The sequence below is a fragment of the Hemicordylus capensis genome, chromosome 2 (genome assembly GCF_027244095.1).
Source record: "Hemicordylus capensis ecotype Gifberg chromosome 2, rHemCap1.1.pri, whole genome shotgun sequence".
Taxonomy (NCBI): domain Eukaryota; kingdom Metazoa; phylum Chordata; class Lepidosauria; order Squamata; family Cordylidae; genus Hemicordylus; species Hemicordylus capensis.
In genome coordinates this window covers 380,043,776-380,063,223 of record NC_069658.1, presented here as the reverse complement: position 1 = coordinate 380,063,223, position 19,448 = coordinate 380,043,776, and the positions used below count along the sequence as shown (strand labels likewise).

At 48.7% G+C, this 19,448-nt stretch overlaps 1 protein-coding gene across 9 annotated transcripts in view; it reads left to right on the top strand.

Moving 5' to 3' along the window:
• CAMSAP3 (calmodulin regulated spectrin associated protein family member 3) overlaps window positions 1–19,448 on the top strand; it is an 83,207-nt gene that overhangs the window by 54,057 nt on the left and 9,702 nt on the right. For 3 of the 9 annotated variants that reach the window (XM_053297607.1, XM_053297600.1, XM_053297606.1), the window contains exons 3-12: window positions 7,956–8,090; window positions 8,680–8,778; window positions 9,431–9,463; window positions 10,459–10,506; window positions 12,484–12,622; window positions 12,764–12,903; window positions 13,457–13,550; window positions 15,191–15,242; window positions 17,574–17,650; window positions 18,450–18,522. In XM_053297607.1, coding sequence (XP_053153582.1) covers window positions 7,956–8,090; window positions 8,680–8,778; window positions 9,431–9,463; window positions 10,459–10,506; window positions 12,484–12,622; window positions 12,764–12,903; window positions 13,457–13,550; window positions 15,191–15,242; window positions 17,574–17,650; window positions 18,450–18,522 — 890 coding nt within the window. Of the gene's footprint in view, window positions 1–6,139; window positions 6,488–7,408; window positions 7,754–7,955; window positions 8,091–8,679; window positions 8,779–9,430; window positions 9,464–10,458; window positions 10,507–12,483; window positions 12,623–12,763; window positions 12,904–13,456; window positions 13,551–15,190; window positions 15,243–17,573; window positions 17,651–18,449; window positions 18,523–19,448 lie in introns of those variants that run through there. The other 6 variants (XM_053297608.1, XM_053297609.1, XM_053297601.1 and 3 more) reach the window with 6 other exon arrangements.

Genomic DNA, 19,448 nt, shown 5'->3' with positions numbered 1-19,448 from the left:
CTGCAGCGCTGCTGCACTGAGCAGGAAACATTTTTATTAACAAAAAATTAAAAAAAAAATTAAAAAATTGGTCATGGCGTCGCCCCCCACGTGACCAGAAAAGATGGTGCCCGGGGCACGTGCCCCCCCTGCCCCCCCTATAGTTATGCCTCTGAGTTTAAAGGCTTCTGTTGCTTTAAGGAATCTTCTGCAGGCCCATTTCCAGAAAGTACAATTTTTCTACTGCAGCAATATGAGAGAAGCTGCACTTGTAGTATGCTGCATGGTAGGGTTTTTTTTTAAAAAAGTCTACTAAATTCATACTTTGACCTGAAACCATTTTTGGAATATGGTCGTCTTTGGTAGGCCAGATGTTGCCTTGGTATCTCTGCCTGAGCTGTGCATTCTGTGAAGTGCTGCTCTTGGCAGCGAGAGCCCAGGTTGGTAGTAGGGGCTGGTGCTTCTGTAGAAGGCAGTGTGTTAGCTTTTTTGGTCATCTGCGTAGTGTAACTGGAATTGGTGGTGGTGGTGGTAGTTTTGACAGAATCCCCCAAGGTAGCAGTCGATGAGATATGCTGTAGATGGGAATAAGGCAAACTTAAATTGAGCAGCTCTTTTTGATGGCCTTGTGCAGATAAGGCATCTCCCAGGACCATCCTGTGCAAGCAGCCTGGAGAAGGTGACAGAACCCCAAAACTCCCTTCTCTCCTGCCTCTCTCTCTCTGCTAGGAATGTTGTCCTATGTGACCTTGCAGCATCAGGGTGTGGCCTTTACTAGCTTAGATCCCAGCCACCCCGTGGGAACCCCATCCCTAATCTTTCAGTGGGTGAGGAGGTCTGAGGTGTGGCTAAAACCACCCCAGAAATAACTTTTTCCCACGGCTTAAATTACTGGTTGGGAGAGAGGAGCCTGCTTTCACTCCCTGAAGCATCAAGGTTTTCAGTGCTGGTAGACCAGGCAGCCAAGATGGATATCGCTGTGCTACAGACGGCCATTGTTGCCAGCTGCATATGAATTCATGCATGTGTATGAGAATTAAGGGCCTTGGTACAAGGTGCAAGATCTTTTCTACTCTCATATGTGAAGAATTCAAAGTTGTTCAGTGCAGCACGGACTTGGGCTTCATGGTAGCAATTCCAGCTTGGCTAGCAAGTCTGACCCAAGATCGGGAGTGTGTGTTGAAGGGTTGGTCCTGTTTTTTTGACTTTACCACTGCTGTTGTCCCAAGTAGAGCAAAGGAAAGGCCTCGTTGTGTATCTCTCCCCCCACCCCCGCCTCTCCCCTGCCTTTAGAAGCACCTCTGTCAGCAGAGCGGGGCAGAGGGCAGGGGAAGAGGGTTTTCTTCCTTTTCTCTTCCTTCAAAGTTTATCTGTGTGGATTTTAGGCAGTGCCCATGAGGGAGTGGAGTGGAAAGGGTGGAGGGTGTTTCCTGTTGTGCAAGAGAGCATATAAGGAGAAGACTGAGGGAAAGAGCCTAGGAAGTTGCCTTGTACAGAGTCAGACCCTTGGTCCTTCTAGCTCAGTATTTTCTACACTGACTGGTAGTGGCTTCTCCAAGGCTGCAGGCAGGAGTCTCTCCTAACCATACCTGCGGATGCCGGGGATTGAACCTGGGACCTTCTGCATGGAAAGCAAATACTCTGCTGCTGAGGTACAGCCCCATTCCCCAAAAGTGGCATACATAGGTCTCCCATCCAGGCCCTGATCACCAGTGTTCCCTCTAAAGTGTGCACATGTGTGTGCACAAACATTTTTTGAATGTCCGCTCAGTTAATTTTATATCCCGCTCAGGTAGAATCAGGAAGGCCCCACTCTGAATGCACATGCGCACACACTGCCTTGATACTTACACCCAGAACAAAACTCATTCTGCACATAGGTGAAAAAAATTAGAGAGAACACTGTTGACCACACCAAAGCCTGCCTAGTTTCAGCAAAGTGGCTGTATCATGCACTGTTACAATATGAATATTACAAATATTTATATACCACTTTTCAACAAAAATTCCCAAAGCAGTTTACATAGATATATATGTATGAATGAATAAAATGGCTCCCTGTCCCCAAAGGGCTCACAATCTAAAAATGAAACATAAGATAGGCACCAGCAATAGCCATTGGAGGGATGCTGTGCTGGGGATGGATAGGGCCAGTTGCTCCCCCCCCCTAAATACAGAGAACCACCACTTTAAAATGGTGCCTTTCTGCTCAGTTAGCAGGGGACTGTTGGACCATGCTCTGGGACCAAAGGAGGGCGAAGAACCCTATACTTTATATGATGTTAGGTGTGAAGGACAGCTGGTATGCCAGGGTTGCTGCTGCCTGAAAGAGGGTGCAGGAGGAGGCTACTTTTGTAGTTGTCTTCTCACTCCCCTCTTCCATATATAAGGGTTCTGGTCTCGCTCCCCCCGCCCCCCCCCCCCCCCCGGCACTGTGGAGTTTTGAGATGAGCATTCCAAATCAATAATCTAGCAATACTGTAGATGGGCCACAATTCCCTTCTGTAGAGGGTTTGGTCAGTGTTAGTGTGGACGGAGCCAGAGGTGCTGCTTCCCTTGGATTTTGTGGTCAGGGCCAGAAGGCTGCTTGCATTGTTCAAGCTGTGGGGGTGGGGTGAGGATTTCCGCTTTCTTCTTCCATGCCCCAGTGATTATAATTCTTCCGCTTGGTGTACATCTTTGCAGTGGGAGGAGGGGTGGGGGAATCCCAGCTGCTGGTGCGGCTGTGCCAGCAGGTGCCTGATGGGATTGGTCTGCATTGAGTGGGTCTCTGATTGCTATTAATTTTGCTTTGGTGATTCCATCGAGACTGAAAGAAGGGATGGATGGTAGCTGAAGGGAGGAATGTCCCCCCGCACCCGCCCTCCTTTTATGCTGGGGAATACTGTCAACCACGGGAGCTGGCAAGAGAGGATTTAATCTGGGGGTGGGTAAATGTGCTGATGACTCCTGATCTGGATATACTTCTTGGAAGTCCTCAAGGGGTTAATGTATTAAACATCTTAATATATTTTTATTCATTGTGATATTTATCTGTTTTGTGCATTTAAACTGTTTTCTATTAACTTGTACACCGCCTGGAGATTTCTATATCAGGCAGTACAGAAATACGATAAATAAATAACAAATAAGGAAGACATAGGAGTGCCCTGGGACAGGATCCTTAGAGTGCATAGAGGTCTCTCAGTTGAAAGAGCAGTTGGATTACTCTCCCCCCCCACCCGCCATCCCATTCCAAATATGGGAGAGCAAAGCTGTGGATTAGTTGCTAGATGGAGGGAGATGGTAGCGGCAGCCATGTTGGCTCACTGCCAGCACTGATATTAGAAGGCAGACAGCAGTCAGAGCCGAGCCGTGGCTGCTATCCTGCTTCCCTGGCCTTGTCTGACACAGCCTCTGTGTGTTCATCCAGCAGGATCTGTGTTTGGATCCATGAAACTTGGCATGCACTAGGTTATACCTGTGTTCTGGCAGGAGAGGGTCCACCTGCCTCAAGTGGAGGGGGAGAAATGAGGAGGATTGCGTTTGCAGCCAGGGGTCTCTTGTGCCCTCCATTTTGAGGTGTCTTGGGTGTGGTCCTCCACATTGAATGGAGGAGAAAGGGAGGGAAAGACCTGTTCTCAGGGCTTTCCTTCAGGCTTAGCACATCCCTTGGTCTGCATTCTGCCCTTTACCCTCCTCTGAGCATAGGTGTCACACTTCCCAGTCTACTGTTCAGTTGCTGTTGATTCACTGAATTGAATTTTTCACTGCTGCAGTTCTCTCTGCTGTGATGATAGAGTTGCCAGGTCCAGATGGTGAAAAAGTCAATATCCATCACCAAAAAAGTGGAAATAGAGGATGCTTTTCTCAAAAAAAAAAAAAAAAAAGGGGGTGGGTGGGTGGGAGAGTCTCCACTTTGCATAAAATTTGCATCTTATTTATTTTTATCATAAAATTTTAATCATAATAAAAAATTTTGCACAAAATTTGCATCTTATTTTTGTTGTTTCTCTGTGTAAGCTGCCCTGACCCATTTTTGGAAGAGCGGTATAGAAATCAAATAAATAAAAATAAAAATAATGTGATATATGCATATTTGATTAAAAACTGGATAATTTGAGAATAAGTACAGCTCATCACTGTGAAGCTGATGTCCAGGTGAGCTATATGTCTGCGTAACCATAAATTCATCTCCTGGTTAGGTTTACCACCCATACAGTCCTCTGTCCTCCTCCCCCATTGGTCACCCAGCCTGCTCTCCCCAGCCAGGCCAGCAACTTCACCTCTTGGCTCAAGGCCGGGCAGCCAGCTAGCTACCAAGCCAGCCTCTCTGCATGCTGGTGAAGCATTCATGTGCATGGTCTTCCACTCCCCTTCTATTCTCTTGGACTACAAACATTTATATATGGCTTTTCAACAGAAAGTTACACAGTGGTTTTCAAAGAAGAATAAATAAGATCGTCTCCTGTTCCCAAAGGGCTCACAATCTAAAAAGAAACGCAAGGCAACACCAGGACCAGCCACTGAAGGAATGCTGTGCTGGAGTTGGATAGGGCCAGTTGCTCTCCCCATGCTAAATAAGAGATTCACCACTTTAAAAGGTGCCTTTTTACTCAGTTAGCAGGGGTAGCTGCTAACTGAGTAAAGTTAGTTAGCTAACAGCTATATTCTTACTACTGCCGCCACCACCACCTGAAGGAAGCAAGCTGCACTTGCCAGGCTCACCTCTGCATGCTCCTGCATCACGTGGCTCTGCAACCTGCCACTGAAGCAGAACCTCCACTCTGGCTTTGCCATTGAATGGATGGTCAGTAGGAAGGGGAAGGAGACAGAAGAAGAGAAGCTGCTCATGAGAGCAAAGAGGTCCAGTAGCTGCCCAGAACTTTGGACACCACAACACATACAAAAAAAGTTGTTTGCCGCCCCGCCCCCCCAAATAGTCTCTCTTCCTCCTAATGCAAAACAGTCATTTGGTCTCCAAAATAGTCACATGTCTTCTCTAATAGTTGGGAAGATCAGGCTGCCAGGAGAGCCTGGGTGTGTTGTAAAAGTATCTAGGGCCCTCTAGCCTGCATTGGATATTTCTGGCCTCTGCTTAGAAGACCCAGTTTCTGTTGGGCACCTATTGAACCCACATTCTCTGGTGCTTCCTGCTGAATTGGTATTGCGTCTTCATTGAATGTAGATACTTAACCCCTCCTCCCAAATACCTCCCTCGATCATGATAGACCTGTATTTTCCTGAAAAACCATGCAACGTAGGGATCAAATTGTTCTATTTGTGTAGCCAAGTCTTTCAAAGTTACCCTTGTGTGTTGTGACCTAGATTTAGGAGGGTTTTTATTCCAGTTTGGCTTCCCAGCATCTGTCTTGGTATTTCAGAAAAACTGTTATAAGATACACCACCAATTTATACTTGCAGCAGAGTTAAGTTCTTCATGGCCTGTATTACTAAAGGTCACAGGTTATGGATTTATAAGTCTGAATGATGCCCTGCCATATCTGCCTGCTATATCAATCCTGCCAGGGCTGAATGATGCCCTGCCGGGAGAAGAGAGCTGGTCTTGTGGTAGCAAGCATGACTTGTCCCCTTAGCTAAGCAGGGTCCACCCTGGTTGCATATGAATGGGAGACTTGATGTGTGAGTACTGTAAGATATTTCCCTCAAGGGATGGAGCCACTCTGGGAAGAGCATCTAGGTTTCAAATTCCTTCCCTGGCATCTCCAAGATAGGGCTGAGAGAGATTCCTGCCTGCAACCTTGGAGAAGCTGCTGCCAGTCTGTGAATACAATACTGAGCTAGATAGACCAATGGTCTGACTCAGTATATGGCAGCTTCCTATGTTCCTATGTTCTCTGCATGTAGAAAACTAGCATGTTTGGGGGAAGAGTGCAGCCTAGACCTTTCCCTGTCATACTCTTTTCTATATTTAGGGAGATTTTCTTGGTGGGGAATGTTCAAATATGCAACACCTGGCCTGTGGCCTGAAGAGATGCAAAGGTTGTTCACATGACTGATTCTGCTGGGTTTGGGGAAAGCTAGGAGGAAGGCAGGATTCCCCCACATGATCGTGGATTCTTCCGGGTGCTGCCACTCACGTGCTCACACGACTGGTGTAGCGGTGGTTGCCTGGTGTGGAATTGGGAGGAGGAAGGCCTCCTGCATCCCACAATGCACTGCATGGGCAGTAGAGAGGAAGTCTGCTGCAATGAAGCAGGGTTCCTCTTCCTGGCCGTGCTGTAGTCGGGGCTCTATGGCCGCTGCTCGCGGCAGCCATTTTCAGAGCCCTGGCTCTGCACATGCCTAAAAGTGAGGTAGTGGATCTGGGCTACCCGGGGCTTCAGCTGCTTGGTTGAGAGACCTCCCAGTCTCCCAGACAACATGGGTTGCTTGGGTAGGAGGAATTCCACCCAAGCAGCCTGTGATGAGAACAACCTAACAGTCCAGCAAGAGTTTTCTCCCTTGAGTCTGTTAATTGCATAAATGGATCATCAGTATAAATATGACACAGACATACCTCAGAGAAGTGAGCAGTCTCTCTGTTCCTTGTTTTTCTCTACTTATTACCAGAATGCTGTTGGCAGAAAATCCTCTAGGGCAGGTTGTGCTACTGCTGTGGGGTGGCGGGTGGGGAGACTTCTCTGTTGCTTGCCAATTAGGGACCTACTGGGCAAAAATGGCATTCTACAGGCCTCATCTATCTCAGATGTCCATGGAGGGCTGTGGAAAAGACTTAAGTTTGTCCCCACTATTAGTGGAAGAGACCCCCTGTCCAAATCTCTTTTGAGTTTTCAGGGATTCTCAACGTGTGGGTCCCCAGATGTTATTGGACTTCAACTCCCATACTCCCTAGCCCCAGCCGCCTTTGGTTGGGAATTATGGGAGCTGAAGTCCAATTACATCTGGGGACCCACACGTTGAGAATCCCTGAGTTAGATGTTCTCAATTTGGAATGGGCAGATGTTAGGCACTCTTCTGGCCTAATGTTCCTGTCTACAGGAACTCAGGTCTCCCTGGTCCTAGTCCAGCACTCTAGCCACTACATCATGCTGGCTCCGTTGAGATTGAGATTCTCCTACCAAGAAAGGAATTCTTTTTTCCATTTATTTTCCTTTTAGGATACAAGACGACCCTTGCCATTGTTAGCGGAGACTGTGCTAGGAGCGTTCCAGAGAAAACCGGCTCATAGGCTATCCTGTTAGGTTCATCCAGGAGCTTAAAAGGCAGCAGCTCCTGGATCAGTAGTTGCTGGGATGGGTATCTTGTCTCTAGCACTGAAAAGGTCTTGCATGTGGAATTTGGAAAGACGGACGGCAGGCAGATTGCATATATGATGATGATGCTTGTAACAGAGATTGCCCTATATCTGCACTGAGCTCTGGCTGCCTTCGTCCTAGGCCACTCTCATCCAGGTTCATCTTAACTATATTAAAAGCTTAAGAGAACTAATCTGGCTCCCCTGTGGTGTAAGACTAGGATAAGGTGGGACTGAGCTTGCTTGGTCAGGCAAAAAGGCAGGTTCTGATGTTACCATAATCTTGCTAAGGCTTCATTCCTTATGTTTCTTCTCTTCTCTCCCAGCCTCCCGCAACTTCCATCCTATGACAACATGCTTTTCCTGTTCCTGCTTAGTCTCCCCTCACATGACAGTGTCCTTTAGCACCCTGTTTTGCCTTGTAACTGCACTGGGATCAGCGGTGCCTTGTATGCCGAGGGGGGTAGCTCTCACTCCCTAAGGGTAGAGCAGTGTGTAGTGCTGTGCTTCTGCGAACTGATGAGAAGAGGAAGAGCGGTAAGCTCAGCTAAAGTTGATGCCTCCCTCCTGGTTAAGGATTAAACTTGCTTCCATCTGCCCCAGCATTAGTGGGCAGATAGCTTTTCTTTCCCTGGGCAAGAGGGAGCCCTTGAGATGTGGTATCAGTGGTCTGGCTTGGTTTGTGATGTAGGTTGTCTAACTCCTTCCATCTCTCCTCTCTTCTTTGCCTCCTTACAAGGGCGCACACCTGGCATTAATTGACTCACTGATGACAGCATTTGCGTTGGAAGCCACCAGCTCTTTAAATGTTGTGCCGGGCACTGATCCAGCTGCTAGCTCCTGGGACCAGAAACTTCTGCACTGGATAGACATGGTATTTTACCTGGATTGGTTGATTATACTGGCATTTTACCCTTCCTCCAAGGAGCTCAAGTGAAGTATACAGGGTGTTGTTGCACTCTGTCCACATGGCAGCCTTGTGAGATCGGTTAGATGGGAAGAGAGTGGCCCAGTGAGCTCTGTGGCTAAGCATGGAAAAACTCTCCTTGTTTTCCTAGTCCAGTTCCCACTACCCCATGCTGCCTTGCAACGTGCAGAGTTTGAAGCTGGAGTGGGGTGATTGTAAGTCCTTTGAGGACTGAAGAAATGTCTGGAAGCTGCCCTGAACCCATTGGATAAGGCAGGACATAAATAGAATTGTTTTGTTAGCCATTTTGAATATAGCATTGTAGAAAAACAGGATTAAAATCTGTGAAATGTCTAAGAAGGTGGTAAGGGCAGTCTCTCGGTTCTGTCATGGACTGGGACCATGAGGGCCCCCATGTCTCTGGAGACATGTATGCTGTGACCTATTTGAGAAGCAAGAAGCAGAGATGGGAAGGGAGCTTCAGCATCACACAGGTTTGTGGGGACTGGAGTGTGCTGGGTCTGTTCATGACGTGTGCTCTTTCGGGTCCCTGCAGATAATCCACAAGATACAGCAAAGCGCCGAGCAGGAGTGCTCTCAGCGGTCTGCTCCTGGTACAGATGGCCAGCCTCCAGGCTCCAATAGTGGTCCCAAGGTGCGTGTGCCTTGCTGCTGCTAACTCCCTTCTGAGTGGAGGAGGGAGGTTTGGGGGGACTCGTGTTTAGACTGTGGCATAACTGTGGGTGGTAGGGGGTGGTTGGGCCCTGCCTCATGAGTCAGTGTGGTGGGGCAAAGAGAAAAGGGTGACTTCTTCCACACTGGCTTGGTGGTGTGTATGAGCCGTGCCTGTTTTTGTCCTGCCATTGACGATAGGCTTTTTGCCCACTCCCCCCATGTCGTCCTCTGCCTCGGGGCTGGGGACGTTGGTGACTTGTAAATCTGTTGCTTCACCCTCGTTCTGTGGGGTGGCCTCCATCTGCTTTCTCCTCGCTTGCCCTGTGGTTAGCCCCTTTTGTCTGCCTGGGCAACCAGTGACCACTGACTTCTCCCCAAAGCCATTCTGTGGGGCAGGCTTGCTGGCACGGCTAGGCTTGGAACGGTTGGATGACTGGGGGTGGGGTGGGTGCTTGGGAAGCCGTTCTGTCTCTGTGTCTGATGGGCATGATGACCTCATCCCAGCCAAGCTGCCTCTTGGGCTGCCTGTGCTGTGAGTGCAATACAGTCAAGGTGTGGTATGTGACAGAGCTGTCTTTTTCTGCATCTTTTTTCCTCTTCTCCCCATGGCCTCTCTCCTTCCTCTGCTTCAGTGTCCCACAAGGTGGTACTGGAAACTGGTTCCTGTAAGTGGGTGGCTTTACTTATTATCTTCCTGCTGCCTTGGCTCCTGTGCTGCATGCCAGGGGGGCCCAGAGCAAAGGATGCTGGGGGCTTAAGACAGTGGAGCAAACGTGCCTGTGTGGTGCGGTGAGAACCCCCCTTGGGGAAAGGTTGCAGGTGACGGCTGCTCCACTCTATATGGGATGGGCACTAAACACCTGCCTAGAGTTGAAAGACTTTGAGGGCAGAGGGGACACCTGTCCCGGGGAGTCGGAGTGTTCCCATGTGAGACACCAGCTGCTGGGATGCTGGTATATCCCAGCATCCTTTGTTCTCACCTCCCTTCCCGCCAAAATCTGTACCTGCTTTGGTCTCTCCCAGCTCCATGTGTCCTCCTTGGGCGGGGGTGGGGGCACTTGAGAGGCAAGTTATTTGTTGTGTGTGGGATTGGAGGAGTTAATGTGTCTCTTCTTCCTGCTCGGATAACACTGCCTCCTTGGGGGTCTATGGACAGGCAACAGAACCTGCCTCAGAAATCGGCAAAAAAGCCCACTTGTCTTTGTGTGGAGGGGCTAAGAGACAGCCAGAGCAGGGCAGCTCATGCCCAGAGCTGCCAAGCAGGAACAGCATGCGGGTTACATGAAATGACTTTATCCCCTCCCCTCTTTGTGTTGCCTTCTGCCCCTGCTTTCCTTTTGCTTGCTGCCCTGCAGTGCTTGGTGCAGCCAGAGCTGTGACCAGAGGATACTTGGTCCCAAAGGTCTGGATAGGGCCCAGCGTGGTAGCATGTAGGGGTGTGGGATGCTCCAGAAGGGATCCCCAGAGATAGGTTCCCTCAAGACTCCAAGTGCATGCTGGGAGGCATTAATCTAGGCAGGCCTAAGCGAGGTCTCCACTGCCCCTTCCAGTGCCCCCTCTCCCCCAGTCTTTCAAGGTGACGGCAGCAGCCCTTTCCTCCTTGGTCCCTCCTTGCGGGTGCATTGATCAGGCTCTCTCTTTTCTTTGCTATTGCATCCAGCATGCCATCGCTTTTTGTTTGAAGGAGTCGGGGAATAAGCCTCCTGTGGTAATGTATCCATCGGCGCGCGTGCTCGCCCGCCTGCACCACCTTGCCCTCCACTTGGGTTGCTGTTCTTGAACTTCTGGTTGTTCCTGCTGCAATGGGCCTGTCCCCTTCCCACATGCTGCTCACTTGCTTGGGGCGTCAGAGGGGAGCTCCCCAGACATTGTTCAGGGCCTTTTCCCCATGTTCAAAGCAACCGGCAGCTGCTTCTAGTGCCTATAAATGCCCAGGGACGAGAGAACTACCACCTGGCCACAGTGAATGGGAGCTAGCCTCATATTAGTTCCTTTAGCTCTAAAGGGGGTCTGAGCACAAATGGTTAGTTCTCCCCCACCGCCTTTCCAGAGCCCATAGAAACCTCAGGTTGCATTCTCCCTTGTTGTTAAGCACCCTGTATTTGTTTGTATGTGTTTGAGGATTTCTTGCGACTAGGTGTACACCCACTTCTCCCTTCAGAATTCTAAGGTGCATCATGTGTTGGGAGGGAAACAGCTGGATGCAGCCGCCAGCATTAAACCCTCGCCTTCCACACACCTACCCAAACATTAACGGCTAACTGGGCAAAGAGGCACCTTTTAAAAGTGGTGGCTCTCTTTATATTTAGCAAGAGGAGAACCATTGTCTCTATTCAGCGCAGTGTAGCATCCCTCCCACTGGTTGCTGCTGGTGTTTCCCTTGTATTTCTTCTAGATTGTGAGCCATATTGGGAGAAGGAACCATCTCCTTATTCCTTTTTCTATGTAAACTGCTTTGAGAATTTCCTCTTTGCTGAAAAGCAGTATATCATTTAAAACTAACTTTAAAAAAACAACATTTTTACTGGATTGGGAATGGCCTCTTTTGGTCCCCACAGCCAGGTGACTGCCTCTTGTTTGTTTAGGGTTGTTTAACCCTTCTCCATCTCCCCCATCCCTTTTCCATCTCCCCCAAACCCTAAGTAGCAGAAGGAGCAGCGGGGTGGGGGTGGGGTTGCTCTGAATTTCTAGCTTTGGTGGGAAGTTGGATAGGAGGTAAGCATCAAACATTTTAGGTGTCCAGCCAACTTGATTGTGCTGCACAGAGATGTGGCCCTTTCCTTCTAAGCCTTTCTCCAGCTCATTACAGCAGGAATGGGGGTGCCCCATTTAATTTTTTGCCTATTTTTTTCTTCTTTTTGTTTTTGCTGGCCTGCTGGTGTCTGTGTCTGTCTGTCTGCATCCCTTCCCTTCCCTTCCTTGCCCTGTACACTGTCCACGCACGGCCTGCCCTGCTCTGTGTGTGTCTCTGGTGTGGGGGCTGCCTTTTCTTGTCTTGTCTTTTGCTGTGTCCTGGGGTGAGGACAAGCATGTTTGGAATGGGAAATCATAACCTGTGCTGGTTTATCAAATGAGAAAGTTGACCAAGGGCTCCTCTGGCCTCTCTCCTACCTAGTGTGGATCCTCCCATTTAGACTCTTCACAACCATAGGAGGCTCTAACCCATTGGGTTCAGTGTGGGGCTAGAACCTCCCTGGGGAAAGAGCGGTGGGGAGGGGAGAAGGCTCTTGCTCGCTTGGGTGACCAAGAGCTGCTACAGAAGGGAGGGTGGCTGTTTCCTTCACTTCCCTCCCGCTTCCCTTCATGGCTGCTTTTGAAGGCCTCCTGCCAAGGCTCTCGCTTGCCCACTGCTCCCTGCTTTTTATACCCTTTCCCTTCCCAGCATGCACTCTGCTCTTGGCATCTGGGATGGAGAGGTACCATATTGTGCATACACATTTCTGTCTGGGGACGGGCCTAATCCCAGCTGGTCCTTACCTCACTGGATTGTTCATCCCCAGGAAGAGTGTGTGTGTGAGGGCTGCTGCATGGTAAAGTTGGAGTAGAGTACTTTTGGCAGAGGAATGTTATAGCTCGTGGAGCCATGGGCAGTGAGGGCACCATTTCAGCTTCTCAGTTGGCCCTCCTGTGATGCTGGCTCCTGCCTCTTTGTTCTGACCTTTTCCTGCATCTTTGTTCTACTCAGATCCGTTATCGAAAGGACAAGGCACTGCCTAAACAGACTCCCTGCTTCCCTGTCATCACGGGCATAAAGGATCTTGCCAGCGGGGGTGCCATTGCTGCTACCATCCACTACTATTGTCCCCAGCTTGTCCGCCTAGAGGGTGAGCCAGATTGTTGGGCGACTGGAGGGGACAAAGGCTGTGTTTTGGAGTGGATGGATGGGATAGCCAGTTGGAGGTTGGAGCTGTTGTGAATGGCTGCCCCTTGACACTAACGGCCCTTGTGCCCTTCTTGCTGGCTAGATGTGTGCCTGAAGGAGACCATGTCGGTGGCAGACAGTCTGTATAACCTGCAGCTGATCCAAGGCTTCTCTTCAGATTATCTGAGTGGCTGCTGCTTCCTCTCATTGGAGGACCTGCTCTACATGCCGCCTGCACTAAGGGTGAGTTCTGGCACTGGGGAAGCAGAGCCGGGGGGGTTCCGTATGGGAGGGGAACGTTGCACTCAGGGCACCAGGAAGGGATCCTTCATCAGAGAGGAGCTACTGGAAAGAGTGTGCCATAGCCTAGGGGCTGAGGGGGCAGTCTGGCTCTGTGTCCCATGGCTGCTCATGTGGAACAAGTGGGGATTAGCAGTTGGTACAACCCCCCCCCCCGGCTTGCTTTGGCCCTAATGAGCTTTGGCTGATGCCTCCAGCTGCACTAATTAGAGGCTGATGTTGCCAGGACAATGGGGCCCTTCTGTGGTGGGTGGCTGAGTAACTCTGGCAAGGGGTGTGGGAAGAGGCTGGGGCGTTGGGAAGGAGTGCTTCCCCTGGGCTCTAGCAGCGGTCTGGGAGAGACCGGCTTCAGGTTATGCAGATGGTCAAGCAGAGGTCTCTGCCCTAACTGAGTCTGAAGGAGAAGGGGCAGTTCCCGGATTTGGGCTCCAGTGCTTTGAGGTAACAGCTCTCTCCCCAGAGTGCTGAGCTAATCCAGTGCTTTTCTTTCACACAGATCAATGTTGGGGTTTTCCTGGCAGAGTTGTTCCTGTGCTTTGAGGTGCTTAAGCCAGACTTTGTGCACCCCAAGGAACTACCTGGACTTCAAGGTAAGAAGATGTCGTCATTGTGTGTGTGTGTGGGGGGGGGGGGGTTGACGGCGGCACCCCAATCCTCCAGCCTAGTGGCAGCGGTTGGCTCGAAGAGTAGCTGCCTCCGAATGAAAGCAAGGCAGTCCATTCCCATCTTCCTGTGGACACCATGCCCTTGGCATTGTATTGCAGCAAGTGTTACAAGATAGAAGCCGTGTTTGTGTAGTTGTGAGCAGGGCGAGGTGTGCTGTGCACCAGTCATTCCCAATAGTGTGCTAAGCATGCAAAAAACAACCTTTTAAAGATGCAGCAAATGTGGATGTGTTTTAAATACATCTTGAGTGTGATGCATTCAAAATCTAAAGATTTTGCAGCATTTGGAATACTATGAAAAATTAGGGAAGGGAGGGCAGACACCACGAGGAGGGAATGGAAGGTGTGCAGAATGTTGTGAATTCCAGCCACATCTAAAGAGTCTGAGTCGTCATAATGAGCTGCATGTTTTTCAAGCTTTTTGCAACCCTGAGGCTCATGCACTCTTCTGCTGCTTATTTTTGAAGCCAGGATTTTCAAGCTTTCAAAAAAAACCAAAAAAGATGCCAGCCTTGCACAAGAAATAAAGTCTAGTTCATGCAGGTTTCTGGACTTGACAATCAGCAGTTGGGGTGTCTCCCTGTCTAGCAGGGTGATGGGGTATAAACTATGCCTTCCATGTTTTGTGGTATAAAATGCATACAGTGTGACCGGTTTATTTCTTTCACACTTAATGGACTAAAAGAGACTATCGTCATTTGACCAAACGTATTTGTAGTTTGCTTCCAACTGTGGAGTCTGCATGGATTCTGTCATAGGCAATGTGGGTGTCATTCACATCCTTTCTGCAAGTGTGTGGCTGGCTTGCTTTTATCCAACACTTGTGGCTTATCCAAGTGTGTTGCTAAAATGACCTTTTCTAGAATGTGTTTATATTGATGTTGTTGACACTGCTGTAGTCTTGCCAAACAGAGTTTTCTTCTAATGCATTCTATACACAGTGGCAGCACCGGTGGGTGCGGGGTGGGGGTGGGGAACTGAGTGGGGGCGGGTAGTATTTGGGGGCAAATTATTTTATATGGGGGCAAAGTGTATTTTTGAGTGTGTGAGCTGTGTCTCACATTCTAGATTTCTGAAACAAATAGAGGGTGAGGTGGGGCAAGCCACTTTCCTGGGGACAGAGGGACTTGCCCCTGGCCTTCCTCCAGAGCTGTCCTTGTCTGTACATCAGCTGGTAAATTACACACCTACACCGTAAGGAGAGAACAGATTATCATGCTGTGTAACTACCCTGAGTACAGGCTGCACACATTCTACCTGCCTGTTAGGGCTTCATATGTGGATTGCAGGACATTGCAGTCACAGGGCTCCTTCCCTTCCTCCAAATCAGTGTCGCAGTTGAGTAAGTGGAGCAGCAGCAAAGGCTGCTGGGACCTGGCATGCCCCAGGCCTGGAACAATGGCCTCCTGTGTGAGCTGAGATTGGAGCAGGTTCCTCTCCTGCACCTTGGTACACATGGTTCGCATTCCCACCCTCTCCTGACCTTCTAATGGCTTAATCCCTGGCCTGAGCTTTCTGCTCCTCCCCCTCCCTACTTGTTCACTAAAGTGGCTGTTCTCTTTCAGATTCCCCTGGGATGAATGACTCATTGACACCCAACAGCGGGAACAACAACAGGTGAGTGAGCCACTTGTATCTGCATCCTCGCTTTGAGCCTGCATCAGGCTCACCCTCTGTTGCCTGTGCTGGGATCAAGGTTTTGGTAGCTAGGTGGAGGGATTTCTCGTCCACTTGGAGCACCATCCTAGTGCTGAGGTTTGCCATGCTATGTGTATTATTTAAATTTGCATATCATATGCATGTCAAGGTGATGTACAGATTTAAAGGGAGAATTGAAAACTTAAAATAACAATATAATAAATACCTCAATAAAATAACAAATTAGACAAGCACTAAAAGGTAGCAACCATCAGTTAGTACTACCAGCAGCAAAACCAGAAACTAGGACCAGCTTTACAGAGCAGCAATACCCACAAGAACAAAATGGTCTTCACCTGTCTGCAAAAGGCAGGAAGTGTGAGGAAGGAAGACCCTTTCCTGAAAGAGCTTCCCAGAGTCAAGGGGCAACCACCAAGAAGGCCTTGTTGTCGTGCATGTGTGCCTTGCTGACATCAGCATGCCAAGCAGCCCACCCTCTCTGCTAGGAATAGGTAGTCTTTCAGATCTGTAAAGATTGGATTATGCTTTTGTAGTGGATCTTCTTCCCCAGAGTGGTGGTACTGCTTTTTTCCTTTCCCCATTCACCACTAAGGGGGCCCATCACAGAATGGGCCCTAGGCTCCACCTTGTTGACTCAAGTGCCTGACCATAAAATGAAGTCGCCTTAGCCTGGTGTGGTCCTGTTGCCAGCCTGGTAGCCTGCTCTGGAAACAGGCCTCGCATGCAGTGGACCAATGCTCTACAGGAATGCACGGACAGGGACCCATGTCCAGACTACAATCTGCCCATCTGTGAACCTGGATGATGTTGATGAAAGTGGTGGGGGAGAGAACTCTTTAAGTCGTCTCCTGCTCCTTAGGGTAGAGCAGCTCTAACTAGACCTGAGCTGCTGGTGACTAAACGGTCTCCTGCTCAGCAGTGCCCAAAGAGTCACAACTCTCCTGAGGAAGCTGGCAAATGCCTTCTTTGGAGGCTAATGAGGGGTGATTTTAAGTAGAGGCAATTCTGCAAGTGCAACAAGCTGAGCTAAAAAGCCCTTGAAGTTCCTTACCATTTCTGTGCTATTAGCATGAGCATTCCTGCTTTCCTAAAGAACCAAGGAGCCTTAGCACTGAAGCCCGGTTCACTTGCTGCTGCTTTTGCTTTTGCTTCTGGGTACAGGAGGAATGGAAGCATGCTGGCTAGTCCTACCTGCCCCCGCCCCTGCCCCCGCCCCCTCCACCCCACCCCACCCCGTGAGACCACACTCCATACCCAGAGGCAAGCTATGTATCCAGCTGTTTGCAGAGGTATATGCTGTACCTGAGAAGAGTTTCTTCGCATGATGCTGCCCACCCAGCTTCGGATCACAGGAGCAACCCTTAATTTCTCAAGAGGGTTTATGTTCCTGCCACTTCATATGTGACAATATGATAGATTCCAAGACGTGATGACTGCGGCTGCTGCCTCTCTGGTTGCCTGAGAACTGCTGCTTAAGTTAGATGCTGCATGGAAAAACTTGATCTGGACAGAGTTATTCTTGCAATTAGGGTGGGGAAAACTCCTTGTGTGTTGTGGTAGTGGAGTGCCTCCTTATGTTTCAGGCTGGTGGGGCCTTCCTTTGCTCCAGGGGAAAAATTGAGTCCTGGCTGGCCTAAAGAATATGTTTCACTTTCTGATCAGCTATAGCTGTTGATCAGGAGAATCTCCTTGGCTTGTCCAGTGTGAATTGTGCTGGTAGAGGAAAGAGGAGCCCTCTCCTAGCCAGAGCAGCTGTTTTCAGATGGCTTCAGGCCAGCAGAAATTGTAGTCCTTCATGGGGGATAGGGAACATCTCTGATCTTAAAGTAGGCACAGATCTCCTCCCCATTCCTATGGGAATGCCTTTGGGCAGCAAATTACAGGAACTTGTTCTTGCAAGTTTTGTGAATACATGTTCACTTAATGTGCAGAAATCTACACTCCAACAGGCAGATTGACACTACATGTATTTTCTGTATGTAAAAAATTATAATGCTGTGCATCTTGCTCCTTGGGCGCACACCCCCACCCCCACCCCAGACTGTGCTTTATCACTGACACAGCTCCCCTCAGCTGTCGTCTTGTGTGTGTCTTTGAAGCTGCTTATGTTTGTTCTGCTGGGGGATTGGAACCCTTGTCTGGGGGAGTCCTGGAGACTGTAACTGCAGGCATCAGATGCTGCCTGCCAAACCAATGACCTATGATGTTAGCTTTTCCGTGTGTGTCTACGTTTTGTAACCAATGTCCCTGTCCTGATCTGATCTCTGCTTGTCTCTTCTATTCTCCCAGCAGCTCCCCAGTGTTCAGCTTTCGCCACCCGTTGCTACCTGGAGGGCAGGCACAATCCCCACTTTGTGGTTCCTTGGGTGAGATGCTTCTTCTATTTTTTCTCACCCAATGCAAACTTGTATGTAAGATGTGGAGGAAGACAGACCCCTAATCCTGTTGTGATACAAGTTTAAGCTAAGACCCCACTCTGGTAGGGGGTGTCCTTCAGAGCAATTTGATTGTGAAAGCATTTCCAGTGATCAAGCTGGAGCTTATTTTTGTGGTCTCAAAAGCTTTTGATGCTGGGTGGCCATTCAATTGTTTTTGGGCAATGGCTGCACACTTTTCAGGGGTTCTCTGTTCGCTGGAAGCCTGTGTTAGAAGATGTAGTGTTTAGAAAAGTGTGCTTGCTCTTATTTGAGTTGCAGAGTAAGGATGAGTACAGTTGAACTTTTCAAGAGTATAAGTCAATTACACTCATATCCAGTGAAAAAATTCAGCTTGAGAAGCTAGACTTCTAATTCAAACCTAAATCATACTTTTTCTGTAGTCTGAAATACATTTAAAGTGACAGAAGCTTGTGCTTACAGTTATGTCTGCTCATACGCAGAAGTGCGTGTGTGTGTCTATGTGGTCCCCCCCTTTCAAATGCATGTGTTGCTAAGGACATTTTTACCAAAATATTCTTTTAAAGTAGAGTATTGCTTCATTTCTCATCTGTGTTCTCCTTCTCTTAATACAACATAGGGGTTCCTATTCCACTAGGCAATGGCCCCTAAGACTTCTGTCCTCCCCATAAAGGGGGGCCTTGAACCCTGCTACTCTGTCTCCAGGAGACCCTTGTGATCTCTTCTTGGTTCTATGCTCTCTGCTGACTGTGTGTCATTGTGCCCATAGGCAACCTGCACCACTCCACATCCATGTCCCATGTAGAAGGTTTTGGTAAAGTATGGAGCAAGAAGCAGCTCAGGTAAGAGGAATGGGGAGATGCTGTGGGGCCTTGGGATGGCACTCACGGTCTTGGGGAATGCCAGGAGCTGCTGAGCCAAGAGCAGGGAGACTGCTAGATGCCTTGAGCTGCTTAATAAGACTTGTAGATGCCTTGGAGGGGTGTATGAATTGGAGTGCTTAGGCTGGATGATGATAGGCTTCTGCTTAGAGCATGAGCACAAGGGCAGTTGAGAGTTCAATGGTCTTTCCCTCCCCACTCATGTTCATGTGTACTCTGTGTGTGGTTTATTTATTTATTCTGCACATAAATACATATAGACTGTTCTTAAACAGTCATCACTACATGTTAGACAGTAAAAAAACACGTATAAAACCGCCCTGAGCCATTTTGGAAGGGCGGTATACAAATAAAATAAATAAATAAATAAAATAATATCTAAAAACAGCAGCAATTAAAGCATTTTATCTGAGGTGGGGGGAAAACCAAGGGCATAACAAAATATCCATTAAATATGCACAAAATGTATAAGACTCCTGTGTTCGCACCCAGAATCAGGGTGCTAACACAGATTGTGTAGCTTACTGCTGTAGGTAGGCTACAGCTACCTCCCTCCAAAAGAATAATCATAATCATAATAAATCCTACTTCTCTCAAAAAATTTCACATAGATTGGAAAGAAATTATTTAAATAGATGCTTAAAAAAAATCTACGTTCTGTAACAAAGTTGTTCAGAAAGGTGCTACATGCTGTTGTTAGCAACAACATTTCTAGACTGTCCCATCCAGAGGCTCTGGGCAGTAGAATCTGTAGCAGTTTAGCAACCCAAGTTTGTAGTGCTTTTGCTACATCATGGGGACAGGCAGAATAGTAGGCAGACTAATGAAGCAGTGCCCCTTGAACACCAGGAACCTGTGTAGATCCTTCCACCCTGATTTGTCTGTAG